The 21,070-nt window shown below is 43.8% G+C and overlaps 2 protein-coding genes across 2 annotated transcripts in view; one reads left to right on the top strand and one right to left on the bottom strand.

The window, feature by feature from the left end:
* DNAJC11 (DnaJ heat shock protein family (Hsp40) member C11) overlaps positions 1-13,637 on the top strand; it is a 28,787-nt gene extending 15,150 nt beyond the window's left edge. The window contains exons 5-16 of the mRNA XM_085311527.1: positions 3,369-3,497; positions 4,186-4,308; positions 5,122-5,195; positions 6,393-6,582; positions 6,865-6,950; positions 7,377-7,493; positions 8,482-8,637; positions 8,934-9,003; positions 10,065-10,122; positions 10,934-11,076; positions 11,504-11,633; positions 12,427-13,637. Coding sequence (XP_085167653.1) covers positions 3,369-3,497; positions 4,186-4,308; positions 5,122-5,195; positions 6,393-6,582; positions 6,865-6,950; positions 7,377-7,493; positions 8,482-8,637; positions 8,934-9,003; positions 10,065-10,122; positions 10,934-11,076; positions 11,504-11,633; positions 12,427-12,452 — 1,302 coding nt within the window. The 3' untranslated portion in view covers positions 12,453-13,637. The remainder of the gene's footprint in view (positions 1-3,368; positions 3,498-4,185; positions 4,309-5,121; positions 5,196-6,392; positions 6,583-6,864; positions 6,951-7,376; positions 7,494-8,481; positions 8,638-8,933; positions 9,004-10,064; positions 10,123-10,933; positions 11,077-11,503; positions 11,634-12,426) is intronic.
* A 2,985-nt stretch (positions 13,638-16,622) lies between these two features.
* On the bottom strand, positions 16,623-21,068 carry PHF13 (PHD finger protein 13; the record flags this gene model as incomplete). Its single annotated transcript, XM_085311526.1, has 3 exons — positions 16,623-19,289; positions 19,719-20,271; positions 20,949-21,068. Coding segments are annotated over 3 exons (900 nt in total), but the record flags the coding sequence as incomplete, so codon positions are not given.
* Between the last annotated feature and the right edge of the window lie 2 nt (positions 21,069-21,070).

Here is a 21,070-nt window from a genome sequence, read left to right as displayed (position 1 = left end):
TTCTTTCTTACAGTTTTGGTAGATTGGAGTGCTTCAAGACACTATGCACATCTGAGTTTGTCCAGTGTTGCCAGGAAGAGGCAAGGAAAAATATGAAAAATCCTCCTATGATATGTTTATAGCAGCTTTCTTAAAGGTTCTGTCTGACATGAACCCTTCTGGGCAAGGAGGAGGTTAATAGGGAGAGCCAGGTGTTAGCCTCAGTATTCAGCATGTCAGGCTTTAAATTTTGACATCTCTCCCAACTGGTARAAAAGGAGACAGCTAGCTGTTTTGTCTGTAAGGAAGATGTCAGATGATTTGTTGCTTGAATCAGACCTTCATTTGAARGAGTCCAGCTGATTAAAGGAAAGAATTACAATAGCTCTTAGTAGAGACTGCTTTTTATTCACAGGATTGGTCAGTAAAGGTGTTTTTTAAGAAACGAAATTCAGATGATAGTTCTGATGGTTCTGTAGTACTGYTACCCAACTTCCTGCCCTGCTGAGTCGGTGCACTTCGCAGCGTGTTGCTGTGTGTGCAAAGCCARCTTCTGAAGAGAGCCTCTACCGTTTTTCCCTGCTGATCCTACCTTAGGGAGGGCTTTTCTCTTTTCTGATAGCCTGAGCAGGTGGCTGATTGGGAGTTGTGAGCAGCAGCGGTCTCCTCTGCTATCCGGTGGCATAGGGGTGCTGTTGTTCTCTGGGAATATTTTTAACATTACCATCTGCTGCTTTTCCTGTGCTTGTGCTTGAGCCAGTTTCCTTGGCAGGACCTATAGGTTTCTGAGGGTGACTTCACCTGCTTGGCAGGAGGTAAACTGTCTTTGCAGAATCCACTCCTCAGTGGAAGGCAACTAAACAGAAGTTCTCCTGAGCAGTTGGGGAGAGACAGCAGAGGACGGGAACTGAGAGGCTCCTTTCTCCTGAATAGATCCTGCAGATTTTCACGAACAGATGCACATGTTCTCATTTCAATTTCCCTGTTTTCATTGAGATAAATATTTGTTTTAAAATTCATAGGTGTAAAAAAGGAAATCATAAAATCTGAGTATGAAAACATTTTGAAAGAAATKAAATTTTAATGATGGATTTCCATGTTTATCTCAGCCTCTGAAAAGAAAACCCTCTGATTAGCATTGCTGCTGTGGTACTGTGCTACATCTGTATGGTCAGACTGTGGCTCTTGAGCTGTGTTCAGCTTGTGAGCATCTCAAGAGCATCCCTTCTGCTGAAGTTTTATCACGTGGTCAGCAGTGGGCTGTGCTGCCTGCAGTGATCTCAACATCTAGCTGTGAAAGTAAGCAAGCTGGCAAAGACACTGAGGCTGCCTRCCTGAAGCCCCTGTGCAGCACCCAGTGCTCCCTGCAACAAAGGCACAGGTCTTCTGGGAGAGCCTTTGCCATCCCTGTGCTGTGAAAKACTCCCAGACCTCCTTCTTTCCCCAACCTCCACACTAGAAATGTCCATCTGGCAGTACGAATAAACATACTACAGTAAAATGATTCTCAGTTAGTCTTTTTTTTTAGTGCAAATTCTTGAGAAAGCTTTAGCACTGCTTATATTGCAACCCAAGCTGAAAATATTTTCTCTTTGCCATTCAAATACRGTATGCTGACTACTTAATTTGATAACTTTTTGTTTGAAAACTTTTAACTCACAATTCTAAGTTGCAAGTTAGCAAAGGTACTCCACTGAATGTGGTGCTCCAAGTGGAAAACTCTTCCATCCTACATCAGTTACGAAAGATCTAGGGCTTTTTCCTTTCTTGAAACAAAGAGCATTGGAAAATATGGAAATAATTCTCTGTTTTGTTAAAATAAATGCTTTCATGTATTCAGACATGGTTGATTGGTCACTCTGGAGCACACTTACTTGAATTTTATTGAGTGAAGTTGGCAGTTTTTGTTTCCCTTTGGTTATTCTACTAAGTTGTTTTCCAGAGGATTGAAGTATCAGCACAGTGCTGTACAGTTTCCAAGGCTGTTGGCAGTTTTACCTGGCTTCACAGCTATGTTGGCCTTGTTTCAAGGAACAGCACAATGTATGAGAGGATTGAAAGTTAAAAAGTTACATTATTTGGAAAGTAGATCCAGAAGTTCTTTTCTGAAAGAAGTTCAGCTGTCTTCTAAGAATAATGTTTGAACAACTGGGGTCCAATCCCTGTTGCAGAGTTCTCCTGGAAAAGGTTAGACCTTTCTATTTTGAAATATTTGTCCCATTCGAAAATAAACAATTTTAAGAAGAGGTGAGGAAACTCCACAACAAATAAACGGTTGCAGCCAAACCAAACAGAAGCTTCAAAATAGATTGTGACTCCTGTCAAACTCTGCAATTCTTCCTATCATTGTAGTTTGGGTTTTTGTTAGAATGTAGTAAACATGGAAGAATGCTTACTCAGATTAAAATAAGGATTTATTCCACCTACACTTAACATTGTCTGAGTGTGCTTTTTGTACCTATCCAGTTACAGAGTTTTATTCATACAAATTGTCTTCCAGGGTTCATTTTGTGCTTGTGCATGGAGGCTTTTTTATTGCAAGTGGTATATTTTACATGAGCTGGAATGCTGGTTAATAGAGCTGCAGGGAAATTTCCAAACTCTGTTGAAGCTATATGACTCAGAGAACAGTCTAATCATGCCCTTTTCAAATAAACCCACTCTTGCCATCAGTCTGAGTGAACACAGCAGCATGTAGCCAGACTTTAGCTCTGACCTTGTTTTTTCTAGGGATAAGCTTTAGGCATTATCTCTGTGTTTGAGAAAGGAGATGTTTACCACTTGGTAAAAGTCTATCTTTGTCAAGCTTTTCTTCTGATTTATAAGATTTAAGTCAGGGGAAAGACAAGGAGATGTTTGACTAATGAGTTCAGTTGTAAGGGAATGATGCCGTTCAAAACTAAGCTGTTTCAGATGATTCATAAGAAGTGTTTAGAGGCTATCTGGCCAAGTAACTTGAAGATTAATTTCTAAAATACATGGATTCATCTTTAAAAGAGTGACAAAGCACAGTCAAATTTAGTTGCAGGGGGAAGAAAAAATCGTTTRTATGAAAATGTTCTGCCTACTTCTGTTACTTTTAACAATAGAGGAATTATCTATTAGCGTTACAAATGGCATCCCAGGTGAAAAACTAAATTTTTATCCAGTTTACTTTATGACTTGTGTAGCTATTTAGACTTCTGTAATCATTCAATTTTGTGTGTCTTGAATTTGTAAGAAATGCAGTTCAAAATGGAAAAAGGTAATTGTAAAACAAGAAAAATGTTACATTTTAAATTGCAGTATATACGTAAGGGTGCTTTAGCCATCTGGCCTATATGGATGTCTGGATGCAATTGTTGGATGTTTGTTAATGCCAGGGACTTGTTCCATTTGTTGCTTCTTAGGGAACAATTAGTGTTGGAATAGATGCCACTGACCTCTTCGATCGCTATGATGAAGAATATGAAGATGTGCCAGGGAGCAGTTTTCCCCAGATCGAAATAAACAAAATGCACATATCCCAGTCCATTGAGGTAAGGGGAGACGGATGCTTCTGCTGGAGCGGAGGAGGGTTGGAGCTAACAAGGCATACCRTGCAAAGCAACTGAAAAGGAAGCACTGCTTGGGGTCTCCCATCTTTATTTATGGAAGGACACAATTAGCAGCATGGCCAGGGAAGAGGGTCAGTTCAGCAGGACTGCTTGTTGATGGTACAGCATGCATTTGTGAGAGCACGAGCGTGGCATTTAAGGACCGGTTTGTGTGCTACAGTTGTCCTGTCTTCTTGCAGCAAGGAGGCTAAGTGATGACTCGAGAGAGATCTGAGATAAGCRTAAGGAGAAGGAGGAGGAAGGATAYGCGTAAGGAAAAGGAAGAGGAGTGTTCCTCGTGTTCCAAAGAGTTCAGAAGTTTTAATTTCGTACTGAAATTAGAGGGAATTACAGTTCAAGGTCAGGTGTCACAGATGATGTCTTGTACTGCAGGAAGTCACTTTATGCTGTGCTTTGTTTCTGAGTACAGAACTTAGAGTAAGTGTGGCCGTGTCTGGTTCAAACACCTGGGCTTACTGGGTGACAAACAATCAAGCAGAGAGTTTGTTGCCTCCTCTACATGCTTACAGCTTCTGCAGTCATCTGCACTATTGATCATGTCTTTGCAAAATATGCATTAAATGTGTGAATCGAGATCAGATTCATTGGTAACAATATGTTTATTTTCGAGGCACCACTGACTGCCACAGACACAGCAATACTGTCTGGTAACCTCTCCACCCAAAATGGGAATGGAGGCGGATCGATTAATTTTGCTCTTAGACGGGTGACATCTGCCAAGGGATGGGGAGAGGTAAGAGTAACAGCTGTTACCTGTTTTTATGTCCAGTCTGTATCAAGCTGCTTTATTAGTTATCTAGCCCCAATTTTCTTTAGGGAACTTTAGCTTTGTTTCACCTCAGACACAAATGTTCSTTCAGAAAATGGGGATAGTGATACTGACCTGCTTTGTAAGATGACCTGTAAGAAGAGCTCTTAGAGATTTATGTGATAGCATTATTTATGTAGTGATAACTAAACAAACAAATTGTATTAAATAATAATACCAAATTACCCCCATTCTGTTTTCCTTTGAGGAGAAAGGGAAGTCTGAACCTTGATTTTCTTAATTTCTTCCACTTTCTGTTTGGCCTTGAATTCTGCAATTTGAAAAATAAACCTTTTGAGGATCACTTGTGCTGACAGGAAATTGTTACCTGTTGTCTCCTGGATATCTTTCTAATTTCACTGCCTGAAGCCTTCCAGGTGCCTCCCAGATGCTGTGACCCTKCACCTTGGGGCAGTCTGCCTTTGTTTCAGAGTACAGCTTTGCTTGTGAGTGAAATTATAGGGAAAAATAGTTTGACTCCCAGGCGGATGCGATCCAAGTAGCTAGAAAGCCCCAGGTTACTACCTGGGACTGGCTTTGTTTTGCTCATTAAGACCATACTCATCTGCTCTTATTCTGAATGCAAAGCTAAWAGAAAAGGGATTGATGAAATATATGGTGAATATATTCAGACAGAAATGCATAATTTGTCTGTGTTATAAACCATGCTTTTTAAGTACTTTGTCATCATTTTAAAAAKAAATTCTTCTAGCTGTTTGGCATTTTGCATTTAAACAGATGGAGTTTGGAGCAGGAGACCTTCAGGGACCTCTCTTTGGTCTGAAGATATTCCGTAATCTTACACCAAGATGGTAAATATTATGAAAAATGGCCTAGTGGTTAATACTTGATATTAATGAACCAAACAACTTGAACTCTTCCATGTTAATTCTGGAAATTCTTACCCCCCCCCAAAAAAAAACAAACAAACAAAAAAACATATTTCTTCTTTGGCTTTTACATAATGCTTCAGTTCTGGTCAGAATGCTTATATTCTTGCATGTGTGTGTGTGTTCCATTTTAATTCTCCATGCTTCCAGATTAAGGAAGGTTTGTGTTCCCCATCCTTATATTTGTATTTGATCTTGTCATGAAATCATGGTACAAGAGGTGTGATCTCACAGTCAGATCCTTAGAAGTTTGTTCCAACATTGCTGCAGTCAGCCTAAACAAGATACGGACACACAGAGGACTAACCACAGAGGCTGTGTTCAGATCTGTATCATGCTCTAGTACATTTGTTGTTTGAGTTAACATCTCTTACATTTAGATTAAAGGTATAAATCTACTTTATGATATGAAATCTGTATTTAGCACAGAGTCTTTGACTTGTGTGTGCAAGAGGCAAGTTCTGACAGCAAAAAACAAGGTGATGTGTCATGGTTTAGGGAAATAAGGCCAAATTTGCCTTTAGTGTGATGACAATTTGCAAACGATTAGAAATCTCAAGTTGCAAAGTGGAGCACGAGGTAGGACAGTGACTGCAGTTATATGTTAGAATATCACAGGTCTGCATAGAGTCCCTTCTTTTTACGTCTTCTAATTTAGCAAAAGCGTGATTCCTCATAGCTTATGCTGTGGTCCTATTCCCTTTGGGACTCTTTAATGCTGTGTTTGGAGCTCATGCTTGGGAATTCTTAAACAGCAGGGGATGGTCTTTCTAGCAGCCAAGCGTATTGCCTGTACAGAAAACTAGGCCTTTATTTGCCCAGTGCAAGAAGCGCACGGATTTGAAGGCAGCTTCCTCTACTGGTTGTAGTGTTACTGCATAGACCAGTAAACTAGGGCCTAAGCCTCCTCTTCTGGGGGGTACGGTAGTCAGTACAGCCTAAATGAGTTTTGAGTTTCCCCTGTAACCCTCAAGCATCATACTCTTTGCAAGATAATCTCTGCATGTTCAGCAAATGCTTCTTATTTTGYGCACACCAAGGCTGCTGGCAAGAGAGAATCTGATGCTAGCAGGGGAGTCCATGTTTCACCACTGATAAGGGTTTCCGTATTTCTCCTAGTTTCATCACTACAAACTGTGCTCTGCAGTTTTCCTCCCGTGGGATCCGTCCAGGCCTCACCACAGTTCTAGCCCGCAACCTTGATAAGAACACAATGGGCTACTTACAGTGGCGGTGGGGCATCCAGTCAGCCATGAACACTAGCATTGTTCGAGATACGAAAACCAGCCATTTCACGGTAGCGTTACAGGTGAGAGCTTTGTTGCTGTGTGCAGGGGACAGTAATACCACCTGGTGCGAGCCAAGTATCTCAGCTTTCCCTTTCCAGACATATTTTGGCTTGAGACTTAAGAGGATAAAGGAGCAGTTCATACTGTCTCCATGAACATCCAACTTTGGTAACCAGTATACCAGTGTTGGTTTGGTAACCAATATATTCTATGTCACTGTAAGAATAACAAAGAAAACTTGAGGAAACATTCAGCTGTGGCTGAGGATGCATGTTCATATATTTGTGTCTTTTGTATTTCAGCTGGGAATCCCCCATTCTTTCATGATGGTCAGTTACCAACATAAGTTTCAGGATGAGGATCAAACACGAGTGAAAGGTTCTCTGAAGTAAGTCTGCAAAGGGATAACGACACTGTTCATGCCTTGTTGTGCCATTTTCTGCTGTCGGAGGCCTGCTGGTTCGAGTCAAATGTTTCTTTGGTCTTTGGAAATTTACTTTTCTTTAATTGTATCTGGTAAACAGCTGAATTGAATGTCTTGAGACACACGAGAGTTAATTCTCCTTCAGCTGAGCAGAACTGAGAATCCAATATGTTTGGTACCTCTTATATCATCACTGGTAACAAGGTCTTGTAGTCTATTTACTGCTCTGCAAACTGAAAAGGCTACTATCGCTTTGTGGATACTCTGTGACTCTCTTAGTAGCCAACTTCCACTGCACACAATGAATTTGTTAGGTATTTTCTTTGCTTCAGAATTACACGAAACAGGAGTCTTCTCTGGTCTTACTGAGTTTTGGTTCTGTCATTCTAGGGCAGGTTTCTTTGGGACCATAGTGGAGTATGGCGCAGAGAGGAAGATTTCCAGACACAGCGTCCTAGGAGCCACCGTCAGTGTTGGTGTTCCCCAGGGAGTGTCTTTGAAAATCAAGTCAGTTCAAGATTATAACAGTAGATTGCAGAGACTGACCATAACCTGCATTATTCTATTTCTGGTATTCAGGTGGTTTAGATAGGAAAGTCCCAATCTTAGGGTAATACATATATATTGATATAACACTATAAAAGCTTGCAGCTGTGCTCCYCTCTTATACAAGTACTGGCTATCTGAAGCAACATGTGCCTTCCACTGGTTTTGCTCTGAGCCTGAACACCTCTTTCAGGACCAGTGTGTGAGGGCATCAAAATGTTCTGAAAATACAGTTTAAAGTAAGTTTTGAACRTTATGGCAAGTAGATAGGAGGTTGCTGAAAATACATTTGGAAATGTGTTTAATTGCATTCCATTTCTTATGGCATTGAACGTGCATACACTTGAATTAGAATAGATTATTACTATTAACTAAAAAAATGGTTATGCTATTAATAGGATGCAGTTTTCACAAAGAGGTACAGGGTTAATATACTGTAGTGCACTTTTTAATTTTTACCAGCAGAGGGCATGCCAGGACTGTGGAAACTGAAGACATGAAGCTCTCAGTCCCATGACAACTAATGTTTCCTAAAATAAATGTGACCGTAAACATGAGACAAAAATTAATGCACTTCCTCCTTGAAGGCACGTGCAGGGACTATGTACGTAGACTTTCTCCGTAAGCAATTGCTTTTCTCTTGATGATGATGTTGGTCCCTTTCCCTGGTGAAATTAATGACCAAATAAATTCTCCCAAGATTAATAAAAGACTTTAGAACAACCATATACTATTGACGACAGATGTCTGTGACTTGAAAGCATGGTTCTGGATGGGGTCAGCAGTCTGCCTTACCATTGTGCTGTTCATCAKTTTTTTCGCCTTTGTGAGCTCATTGTTCGTATGTCTCCTGGTCCAGCAGTTCTTGTTGCTGCTGCTAAGTGTATTTAATGGCACATATTAAAATCTGTTTCCTCTGATTTGTCGCTCTGTTCTTTTTTTGTTCTAGGTTGAACAGGGCTAGCCAGACCTACTTCTTTCCTGTCCACTTAACAGATCAACTACTTCCCAGCGCTGTATTCTATGCCACTGTGGGACCCCTAGTTATCTACTTTGCCATGCACAGGCTAATCATCAAACCCTACCTCAGGGCACAAAAGGAGAGGTGAGTTAGCGAGGTCATGTTTGAAATACGGAGCTGGGAAGTCCCGCTCAAGTGCTTGTGGGAGTCAGRTGCCAAGGTTGGGGGGTCCAGCAGAGGCACTATGTTTTACTATGTTGTCAATACTACTGAGTTCCAGAAGCCTACAGAAAAAGATGGGAGGGAACCTTACAACCCAGCTCATTTGAGAGAGTTTCCGTGTCAGCTGTAATTTGGGTGGGTAGGTTGAGATGTGCCGCTTTGTGGATGACCTCTATTCACTGTGTAAACCTAATGTGATGTTGTCTTTTGTATGCCAGAGAGCTGGAGAAACAAAGGGAGAGTACTGCCAGTGACATCCTTCAGAAGAAGCAGGAAGCAGAAGCTGCAGTAAGTTTCCCATCACTTCTTGTCAACTTTTTGATATTATCATTTTATTTTGATGCTCTGCATGCTTCYGTCCTGTGGATGTGTCTGTGGAACACCTGCTGTCTGCAGCGAAAGATGGGTTTAACCAGTTCCTGTGACTTTTCAAGTCATGTACCTTTTGTTGGAGGCAGCCTTCTAGCAGTATGAGAGACTTCAGCCCTTCTGAACTTCTGCGTTCTCTGGAGAGCAGCCCTTCTCTCTTGACTTTTTTTCCTGTTTGCCCACCTGCTTTGGCAGCTGCAGAAAGCTAGCAGGGCTCATCCAACTCCTCTGGGAGATCTAGCTTCCTTCTTACAAAGGAAGGGAACATTGGGTCCTGCACAGCTGTGCTCCACATGGATGTCCTGGGAACAGTGCAGTGGGAGAGCRGCTTGGGGCATGGCAGAATGAATTTCAGACTGCGCAGAGGAACGTGAGATAAGTTAATTTGAGTTCTGGGTGCTCTGGAGGAGCTGGAGGTTTTGCATTTCTGGGCAGCTGGTGGGACCTGCTGTAGCAGAAACTAGTATTGTCTCAGTAAACCCAAGAGCTTTAGGGATGCTAAGTTTGTCGGTAAGTGTCAGAGTGGCCTGTCAGAGTTTGGAATCTGTAAGTACGTGTTCCCTATCAGTCTGGGAACTGCTAATCAGTCTCCCTTTTGGCTGAGTGTTCTGCCCTTGTTGGCCAAAACAGCAGAACTCAGGAATCTTTGCAAGTGACTGCTCTGTCTCCTTCCTTGCTTAGTACTCTGCCCCTAAATGGGGAGAAGATGAAAGCCCTGCTCTTGTCCCTGCTGCTCCATGCTCTGACACTGCATACCTTTGCCATTTTCTGTGTCATTTCCCCTTGTGGTTTGTTCTGATGTTCTGTGTTCGTGTTTAGATAGCTTTTGAGATGGGCTCTGACCTGCAGATGTGTTCCCAAATCATCCTCTACTTTAAGCCTCCTTAGTTAAAGGAAGCAGCTTTAATTCTGAGCTTGTCTGTTTTGGGCACAGTGTCTGTCACTGCTTGATTTTTGCTTTGCCCCTTGTGTTGTGACAGGTCCGGTTAATGCAGGAGTCTGTCCGGAGGATAATTGAGGCAGAGGAAGCCAGAATGGGTAAAGATTGTACCATTTACTTGTTTTGTATGTTTGGAAAGAAAAAGGGTGTAATAGAGTAATAGAGAGTAATAGTGTAATAGAGAGGCTGGATGGTTAGGGGGAGAGATACAAGGTGGAGGCTTTTCATTTCCACCTTTAATAAAGCATGGCATAATTGCTGTTCACGTAGTAGGGAAGTTCCATTACAATTCAGTTTCTGGTGACTGAGCTTAAATAATTCACTGAATATTATCTTGGGAAATGTTGTGAGATGGATCAACAGGATGAATAAACTAGTCTGKATTAATCTCTTCACAAAAGACTTCTATGTATAAGGTTGTAAAAAACAGTTTTTACAGTCTGAAATCTAGGTTCACCGATTGCTAGTCCACACGACTTGTTCCTGGACTATAATAGGAAATAAAAATTCTGTAAGTTTGCTAGCAGTTTCCAAGAGACCATTCCAAAGTGGACTGAGTGACCTTCACTTGGACTGCCAAATTTGTGTGGCATTTAAGTTATGTCAGTCTGTGCTGGTGCTGAAGATTGCCAGCAAACACTGAAGCGTGAATGTTCTTCTGTCTTGGAAAGCATGGGTCCAGAACAGGAAGAATGAGGTTCTCACATGCCTCAGTCCTCCTTCGATTTGGTGTCTGGAGAGATCACATGTTAGGGTAGAAATTTTCCCTTCTGTTTTCCTTAGAATTATCACTAAAAGCAATGTAAAATGCTGGGATGGGGATTGGGATAAGCTGATCTGTTCATCARTTTCTACCTTCTTGTCTTTGGGAAGCCTTTCGTCATATTTGTGACTTTATGTGAAATGCAGGTTTGATTGTAGTGAATGCCTGGTATGGGAAGTTTGTTAATGACAACAGTAGGAAGAATGAGAAGGTGAAAGTAATAGACGTGACTGTGCCACTGCAGTGCTTGGTGAAGGACTCTAAACTCATCCTCACAGAGGCCTCCAAGGTATGTAGCTGTTATGCCAAAGCGCAGACCCACGGGCGTGAGGATGTGAATCAGAGGATTTCTCCAGCGTGYTTAAAGCTGGGAAACTACGACAATTTATAGAAGCCGTTTCTGTACCAAGTATTAGGAATCTCTAAGAACTTCTGTTCCTGTGGGCATTTCCAAAGAAACTCAGTGTTCATGGTGCGAGCAGTGTATGTTTTCTGGAGCTGTACGCTAGGAACTTCCCTGCCCATTGATGCACTGTGTTCCGCACTTAGAACTTGCCACAGTGGAGAWGATTCCTTAGTTTGTTATCTCATTGGCAACAAAACTCCTCCCTTTTTTTTTATGATGCTTCATTCTGGCATTAATAAATGTTTTGGGTCAGTTTAAGAGCTGTGAAAATCTATTCCCTGACGCTCAGTCTGTCCTTCTCTGGTTAAAGGCAGGGCTGCCAGGTTTCTACGACCCCTGTGTGGGTGAGGAGAAGAATTTGAAAGTGCTTTATCAGTTCCGGGGAGTTCTGCACCAAGTGATGTCAGCTGACAATGAGGCACTTAGGATACCAAAGCAATGTAAGTAGCAAGGACTACCCTGCTTCTTCCTCTAGGAACTGGTAAAGGACTGCCTCGGCTCTGTGTGGCCAGGCAGTATGCTGGCTTCTGGTCCACGATCTGGTGCCGGCAATACTGCTGCACTGCTGTCTGGGATATGTCAGCTGGAGGTTTYCTTGCAGGCATGCTGGAGTCGTTACCTCCTGTCAGTGGGTGCTGCCTCTGACAGGCATAAATGTGAGCTGGTGGTACTGAAATGAATGAGCCCTAGAGCATGACTGTAGAAGAGCTTATCAGCACCACTGCAGCTGTTTATACCATGTAACCTTAGATATCCAACCTGAGTTAGAAGCAGAAGCTCCCTACAGCTGCTGGTGTCCTTACTGGGTGATCCACAGCATTGGATTTCCCTTTGAGGATTGAACTGAATAAATAAGGGCAATTTGGAGGCCTAAGCCAGATTTCTTCCTTATTTCCATCTGTCTTTCTCCAAAGCATTTTCCCTGTGAGAATCAGTTTGCAAAACAGATGAGCTACTAGTGACAAGTTTCACTGGTACCACTAAAGGCAAGGTGAGTTGGCTGAAGAGCACAAATCTCYGTTAATTTTAGACCACCTCCCTGGCTGAATTTAAGGCACAAATCCAGCTTGTGAAACTTTCATGTGCATATTGGGGGGTTGTATGAATCATGTTTAGTTTACAGCTAGAGATGTTCCTATCTATCCCTGATAAAGTGGTAAGTTCAACTTAAAGCCAGGACGTGTCTCATCGAACAGAAGTGGCTCATATCCGTTTACTGTTCTCATCCAACAGCTCACAGAATTGATGCAGATGGCTAATCTGATGGGAGTGTGTCCATCTGTTACGGTACCTGGGTCAACAGAAAYGGCAAAAGCTTCCCCTGGATGCTCCAAGTTTGAACAGAGACATTTTTATTTTTGTGATCCATATAGAAGGTGGTGTCACACCAATTATGTTAGGAGGCAACATGAGAACCTGCTTCTACAGGCGGCTCCAAGGCAATACTTCTCTGAATTGTGGCTCAGTAACAATAAAGCAACGTGACTCTGAATGCGCAGTGCTTTCTGCTGAGGTTGTGAAAACGGGGTACTGAGCAACAGCCATCATTCAGCCAAGTCTTTTCTGCTGCAATTTGGCCACAGTCCATTTGTTAAGTCTCACAYATTTCTTCTTTCACTGAGCAGGAAAGAAGACTCATTGCTCTCACTTCTCCTCGTACTTATTGGGGTAGGTGACATACCTTTTTGTACTCCTGAGGGGAAGGGAAGTTCTGTGGCCACCTCCAGAAAGTCCTCTGTATAAATCCTTTTGTTGGAAAGAGGACAGAGATTGTATTTCATCTCAAATATCTATTTGAAATGTACTTGTTACAAACAAGTATGTTTGGAATGAAGTTCTTTGATTTTTGTTATAAAATGGACCTCTTCAGCATGAATCCATCCAGCTGCTAGTAATCCTCATTTTAAACACTGTTACTCCAGACAGGGGCTCTAGTCTCATTAGTTCAATTCTTCTGCCAGGTAGAACTACATAGATTTTCAAGAAAGTAAGGAGTAAATTGGCCAGAAGGACAATAATTCATTTMATCTGATTTTGGTGCTGCAATAATCTCTTCCTATCTAATTTATTGCTAGAAAAAAAAGAGGAATGTAGTTGATACAAGTAAACCAGACCAAAGTGAGAAGAGCTGCCAAATAGGGTAAAGAGCTGAAAACTTAAAATTCAGTTGCCTCTTCTAAAAAGAAGTTGAGTGAGTTGCCAGGAAAGGGGCCACTCTCATTCTATCAACACAGCAAATGGAAGAGAGGGATTTTYTTTTTATATATATGTATATATATAAGGGATAATCATAGCTGTTACTCAGTCATAGAGCTGTAGTTCAGCTCTTGGTGAGTCCGAAAACAGCCTTTAACACTTACATGCAAGCGACTTAGAAAAAATATGTATTGGCACTACATTGTTGCTCTTGACTGTTATTGCAGTAAATAATTTTCTGACAAGCACCTGGGCCTCATTTTCTCTGGTTCTCTTTACTCAAGCCATGGTCCTAATGCCCTATGGCAGTTGATTGTAATAGAAAAATTAATTTCCAAAAGCAGACTTATTTCAGCCATTCTAAAACAGAAGAGCCCCCTTTCCCCAAAAAAGTCATACAATTAAGTATTGTTCACTTKTTTTTATTTTAAAGAAAAAAAAACTTCAGTTGCAATGGGCTCCTGATGTAGGATTTTATTTCACTTATCACTAGTGTTCTACTGATCTGAAATTAARTGTAAATTGTGCAATAAATTATCTTTAGCTGAAAATCAGCCCATTTTCTCTTTACATCTTCAGGACAATCTTGAAATTAAACCCTCTCTGCAAGGCTTGGTTTTCCAGTTTTACAAATGTAACTGCAACCTCTTTCACATCCTGCTGCTTTTCTTTTCTGAGTGGTTCCACCTATAGCTATTTGAATCAGACAGGATTGTCCACCAGAATTGTTGGGTTTTTTTCCCCACATCTTTCACAGCCCAAAGTGTACAGTCAAGAGAGTCATTCTATGTTGACTAGGACATAACAAATGCTTCCACTAGGAGTATGGAGAACTAAAGGATTTGCATTAAAAAATGCTAAATAGCAACAACACGTTTACTGCTAATTACAAAGAAAAATCTTAGAGTAGCCCTGTTGCTATCGGAGCAAACAACACTGAAGACTTTTCATGAAAAGTTCATACGCTAAGGCAGTTCTCCTAATTTCTGACAATTTCCTGAGATACAGTTCCTGTTGTCATGAAAATGATGTGTTTTCTTATGTGTTGTCTACATTAAAATGTAGGGAAATAGCAATATGATTCTAAAAAAAAAAAGCCTAAATACTTCAAAATATTTATGGTATTACTGCACTTGAAAACTAGTGCTTTAAGAAGCCGGGTGCATCGTTCCTACTCCAGTAGTTTCCATGTGAAACAGGTTTGTGTCTTTGGGTGCTCTAGAATGCCATAGAAACCTGGGAGGGGAGACACCATCCTTCTATAATCTAACCAGCAAAAGGTTAAACACTTTAATGAGGATCCAGGAGCACTTGCTAGCCACCTTTTGTTTTTAGCAAGTGCCTTGAAATTATAAACTTTTGAGATGGAGATACAGGCTTAAGATTTATTTTTTGTAGTCTCCCCTTGTCTTTCTGTACTCACTCCCGTCTCTGACGGCCTTCCACTTCTGCTAGCTCCGTACGGTTAAGCCAATGAAACTATACATCTTGCATCTGAAGATGGTTCTGCAGCTGGTCCAAGGCTCAGATTCAAGCTGATGCTTTTCTCCTGATCACAGCTTTGTTCTCATCAAAGAAAACTGTCTCCGTTCCAGCAGCCTTTTCCCTTTTACAGTGACGRAACTGTTGCCCGTGCAGAGATGAAGTGATTTGCATACGGTAGTTAAATGCAGTGAGATGTTCTAGTTCTCCCTGCCTTCCCCCTCTATTTCTTCTCCCAGTGCTTCAGAATTATCTTTATATCTGATTATAAAGTAATTCATGCAAGGGGCAGATGAATTTTAACTTTGTACCTGAATCCTTTCAACTTGTGACTCTTTAAAGTGAAATCCCTCAAGATTAGTACTGATCCCTGTCCCTGGCYGTGCATCATAACAAGCATCTAACTTGTTTTTCCTGCAGGATAAACCCACCAAAGATTCACAGACTCTTGCTTTTCCATTCCTCTCGAGTACCATGAGTGGCGCTTCATACACGAGGCACAAGGCTCCTGCAGCAGATTCTTCTCTGCTTCAGTTGATGTACGAGTTCCATTTTTGCTTCCCTGCGTGTTTCTAATCGTCAGCTGTTGCTGAGCTTTGTCCACATGGTGGAGTATGGACTGCCTTGTCTCCTCCATTAGAGCCTGTTCTCAGGCTGGTCTCTTCTGCTGAAGAGTTACTTCATCCAGCCTCTTCCTATCTTACTCTGTGCAAAGTCTTAAAGAGATTAAGAATAGTACAAGCTCAAGAAACTCTTTTTACTTTCAACACTATTTCTGTTCTATGAGAACTTGCCCTTTTAACAGCTACAAACTCCTTTAGGACTGCCGTTTGTCTGTCTATATAATATTGAGTTACAGATAGAATTAAAATAGAAGCTATAAGCAACCAGGGCTTAAGCTTTTAGTATGATCCAGTGCCATTTGAAAAGGGTCAAGTAATCCTTTAAAGGTTACCAAGCTACTGAGGGCTGCTGGCTGAACAGCACTGCCTTCAGGTTTGACAGGTACAAGAGTGGCCGGAAGGCACAAGCATTGCTCTGGGCTCCTCGGTGTCCCTGCTCTGTGTAGCTTCCTGMTCTCCAGCCTCACTCCTGCAGGCAGTGCCACCCTGCAGCAGGGCTGCTGTGAGGAAGGGGTGGGAGTGGGGAGTTCTCCCTTGGCATAATTTGCTGAGGGTGCAGGAGGAGTTTGGTTTGGGTTTGGCTGATAACTGTGGTGCAGGTGCAGATGCAGCGCCCAGCCCTGCAGGACAGACCCTGGCTGCTCAGGGAGGGGGGGACAGGCGTGGAGGTCACCGTGCACCCAGCTTCTGCAAGCCAAGCCTGCCCTCAGGCTCTCGGCGAGGGAGCCCTGCCCGGTGCATGCACCGCAGAGGCTGCGGGCGTCCTAACCCAGCCCTCGGCACCGGCGCAGCCTCCACACCTCTGCCACGGCCCATCGCAGAGCCCCGTGCTGCCTCCAGCCGCTCTCCGGACCCGCGGCACCAGCAAGTCGTCTGCTTTCCATCGCTTCCGAGGGGAGCCGCGCTGCCCTGTGCTTGTCCTTGCACGGAGCAAGGGCGCTGCGACAGTCCAGGTTAGTCACAGCAGAAGCAGGGCAAGGAGGCAGATGGGAGTCGCGGTCTCCTGTTGGTACATGCAAGAGTGGTTTGTCTGCAGCATTTTTCCTGTCCTTACCTGTGGTTGAGGGAAGAGTTTCTGATCAAGTTTTGCCATCACCTGACACAACCGTTTCACACACCAATAAATCATAATAGCAGACCAAGTCCAGAATAAAACAAACAAGTCATATTTCATGTTTCACATTTAAGAAAAAAACATGATTCATTAAAACAGTTTTAATGAAAAAATAAAGTTCTGAATTAAACTATAATCATACATGGCTGAAAGTGATGAACTTAAAAAGTATGAAGATGTTATTTTTTTTCTCTCCCTCTGCTGATACTGTAACGTRCTGGACTTGTCAGACACCAACTATTGAGATAAATCTGAAAAGGTAACAGAACAAGAGTCAGTTGCGTTAATTAGTACAAACCTCTGTGAAAAAGGGACAGTTCACTTGGCAGTTTGTCATTTCTCCCATGAAAGCTTCAGGAACACATTCCACAGTGGTCCAGTTGAACTGCAGACACGCTGTAAACAAAGATAGCAATACTCAGAGCAGGTCCAACCCTTACATAGCTTGTGACCAGGATCTTCCAAAGCCTTTCTGTTTGCAGAGTGAAATGGCAGCATTTGAGAACTTTGGTTATTTTTCTGGCTGCAAAGACGTTAGCAGCCTTATGGGGCAAATCTTTGGCAAATGCCTAGGTGGTTCCACTTAGCTTCTAGAAGGCAGCGTACCACAGTCACGTTCTTGTTTTACAGAAGCTGGAGAGCTGATTTTCAGAACCAGGAGTCAGCTGTTGCAGCTCAGTGGGATGGGATTTTTTTTTTTTTAAGGACCAAGTTTAAAGAGCAGTATGGTTGTGCAAGTCCGTCATACTGATCCAGGCTGACAGATCTTTTACGTCCCAGCGTCCCACACAGTAGAGCCCCAGGGCACTGCAGTGCTGTACCGTCTGCCTCATGCTTTGGCCGCCTCGTGTTACGTGTCTAAAGGGGAGTACCTGACTCTGGGTACTGGAAGGACTGTTGGTCATCACCAGGACGTGCTTCCTGGTAAGTCGGCGTTCAGATAAGGCAATGGTCTAACGTGGTGTATCTGCAGTAGTAACGTGGACACACTCCTACAGYTCAGCTAGTCTTGCTCCAGCTGTAATACCAACCATTGGCTTCCCCTCACCTCGCGGTCTCATGGGACAGAGCACGCGTTGTTCATTAGGCATAACTTAACAGAGCGCTCTCAAAGACATAAATCTAATTTGTGCAATAAATACAATTCGATCTGTTTGGTCATTGAGGAACAACATCTACATCTCGGTGGCCTCACGTACAAGCCTTGACTCCCTTTCATGTTTCTGAACAGATTTCCCCTGGGCTAACGCCCTAGGGAGGCCAGTCAGGGGACTGCAGCACTGGCAGGTGCCTCTGCATGCTTTTGTCCTCCCCAAACTGGATGGGTCTTCATTGCACTTCACCTTGCGAGCTGCATAGCCCACATTTGCTTTTATCTGTATAATTTGCAACCGATAGGCTAAAGATTTTGGTTTTCTGATTACAAATGCAGTCTCAAAAACAAGCAGCGACAAAGTAAAAACTCAGCTGTAGTATTCAGGTGGAGATGGTCCAATCCCCAACTAGACCTGCTAGGTTCTCAGTTTACTACAGCCCCTTTTACAGTCCAAGTTTGAATTCTGGGCTGAGAAAAGGGAAACAGTCATTGTCTCCTTAAAACAGCACCTCAGAGCTTACCGACAGCCTGGGAAACGGAGCAAATGGWACCCCCCCCATACACACTCACATTTGAGCCAATCATGCAAAATAAAATCACAAAAATCACTGTAGGAAGAGACATCCAAGAAGAATCCTGATGTCACTAATCCCCAGCGCTGCCTGTCCAGAAAGAGGACTGTTTTCTTCTTTTAAATGCACCAGTCCTTGGAGCAGGAGAAAGTCCCGTTTTCACTCGAACAACGCCAAATCACAGAACTCTGCGAAAGCAGCTCACCTACTGCCCAGACCCACAGAAGACGAGGCAGATCACAAGAGGTCAGTAGGTATTCACACTCACTCCGATGGAGCCGTAGTATATCTAGGATGGATATATATGGACAAATGGGCAGGTACAATATTACATTAAAATTAAAATACACATGGCCATTTACTTCTGAGACTCTTCACACAGACTTCCCTCCTCCTCCCTCTTTGGAGGATGAGTTTCCTAGCACAGAGAAGGTTTGCAGTTTCCTTTCTGATGGGATGAGAAATAATACGTGGCAAAGGTACTATACATTCCCAAAACATCATCCAATTCATAGTTTTAACTGGACAAAACCCCACTGAACCCACAGCGCTTAATCTGTCCTTGAGCTAATCAGTATCTAGCAGCAGTTTTAACCAGTTGGCTTTTCCCAGCCCTGGCCATCAACAACTTTGTGATACCGTATCCCTGTTAACGCAGACAGACCAGGCAGCCCTTTAGCCTGAGCAGCAGAAGTCCGGAGGAGCGCTCCCCGACCTCCCGGCTGGAGTCTGTGCTTTGCACGGCTGGCCTGCCCAAGCAGCACACCGGCGCGGCCCCTCCCTCGGCTAGTCCAGAAAGCGCCGGCGCGAGCCCGTCCGGGAGCGGTTTGAACGGCGAATGTCAAACTTGGAGTCCCGACACTTCTGGCAAATGTAGACCTCTGGGACGTTTGATTTGCGGATTTTAGCACAGGAGAGGTGGATCCAGGTATGACACTCGTTACACTCGATCATTGGCCGCCCAGCGAAAGGTTTCATGCAGAAGCAAGTGACTAGGTCCCACGAATCGTCATCTGGGGAAAGAAACAGCAAGTTACACTTTTTCCTCCTAACCTTCTCCTCCTGCRTTTCACCTGCACTGTGAGCTATTTTCCTTTTGAGTTAAGGTAGCTACCTGGATTTCAAAGACAGGCACCTCACTGATTTTTCCAGGGCTTAGCAGAGTCTCTTGCTCTGGAAGAGAATCTCAGCAAYGCAAAAGAGGCAATAATGCAAGGAGAGAAGTTAAGTATCTACTTCTATAAACTCACAGCTTTTCACTTGGCTTACTGCAAAAGCAGTCACCCCCCCTCCACCCCGAGAGCCCCACCCACTAATTAAATCTGCCCAGGCAATGTACCTTTGTATTATCCTCATGCTACCAGCAGAATTAGTGGCAGCACTTATCACTTCCATGTGGCTAATCATCTCTCAAGCTTTCTTCTGATGGCCAGGCCACCTACCTGAATCCACCATAATGTCCTCGTCATCACCGGTGCCATCCTCGTCCCGAAATACGACCTGCTTCCCCTGCCGAATGACCGTTCTTTTACCCACGCTCTGTATCTCCACAGTCTGCTCAGCTGTCACAGCAGGGTAGGAGACGCTGGAAGGCGTGTCAGAGTCCCACACTGAGGAGTGTTCAGTAACAGACTGAGGATCGCCCTCGGACGAGGGACTCATCGGAGTCTCCACAAAAGAGTCCTCGGCCTCCAGCTCCAGCAGCTTCTCCTCATAGTCTTCCTCTGCAGACACCTCTGTTTCCCTTCTCTTCAGTTTTTTCTTCTTCCTGATCTTATCAATCTGCTTTCGCTCTGGCAGGAAATTGCTAGGTTTTGCTCGCTGGAAGAGGGAACCGTACGATTTTGTTCGCTTAAGCTGACTAAAGCTCTTTCTGTTCTTGGCTGGCAAGGAAACGGAAGAAGGGATGTCATTGAACCGGGGATCCCAGCTATCGCTGTCAATTGTACCTCCAGTGCTGTTGGGAGGGCTGGGACTGTTCCTCAGGGGTGTCTCCTAAAAAAACATTAAGAAATCAGATAAAGCATTATTTTAGAGCCAACTTGTGCGAGCTGCTACAGCGTTTCCCTGCACAGTGCAACATTTAAACTTTGCCATTTTGACTGRAGTGCCGTGTTGCACTATACATTTTGCACGAGTTCGAGTTCCCACTCCCGTTCCACGCGTTTTGTAACCTAAACTACCGCAGAGGATTCCAGCCAAAGGAAAAGCTRCCAGGCAGCCTTCAAATGAGGCACCTGAGATTTCTAGCTGTCTAGGTCTCAAAAACAGTAAGGGAGAGACCTCAGACAGATACTTTAAAATGAAACGTTTTTACCTTGCGTGAATAGTAGCCAACCAATTCACGATTTCAGAGCTTCCCAGCTGCCCCTTCTGCTCTAGCGATACAACGTACGCTTACAATTCTCTCACTTGTAAGGAGGAAAATTCCAGGCAACAGGCACAGCGTTCAAGCTCACACACACACACACACACACACACACAAAAACACGCCACCAAAGCACTGCCGGGGTTGGACCACCACGTTCGGCACGCCCTGAAGCGGCGCACGGTCAGCCTCGACCGGTGATTCCCCCGGCGCGCAGGGAACGCGGCCGCGGGCGGCACGCCGGGCCCTCCGGGGGACGGCCCCAGCGGCAGCGGCGGCGGCGGGGCGGGCCCAGCCCCCTTACCTCCTGCGGGTAGGGGATGTAGCCGGCGTAGGCCAGGACGAAGGTGCAGAACTTGTTGAAGTCCTCCACGGTCCGGTGCCGCTTGGAGGCGGGCGAGAAGTCCTGCCGGAAAGACGGCGGCG

This window comes from Rhea americana, unplaced genomic scaffold (genome assembly GCF_003343005.1).
Source record: "Rhea americana isolate MKP2758 unplaced genomic scaffold, rheAme1 scaffold_343, whole genome shotgun sequence".
Classification (NCBI taxonomy): Eukaryota; Metazoa; Chordata; class Aves; order Rheiformes; family Rheidae; genus Rhea; species Rhea americana.
The sequence above is the reverse complement of the archived record's forward strand: the minus strand, read 5'-3'. Positions and strand labels throughout refer to the sequence as shown.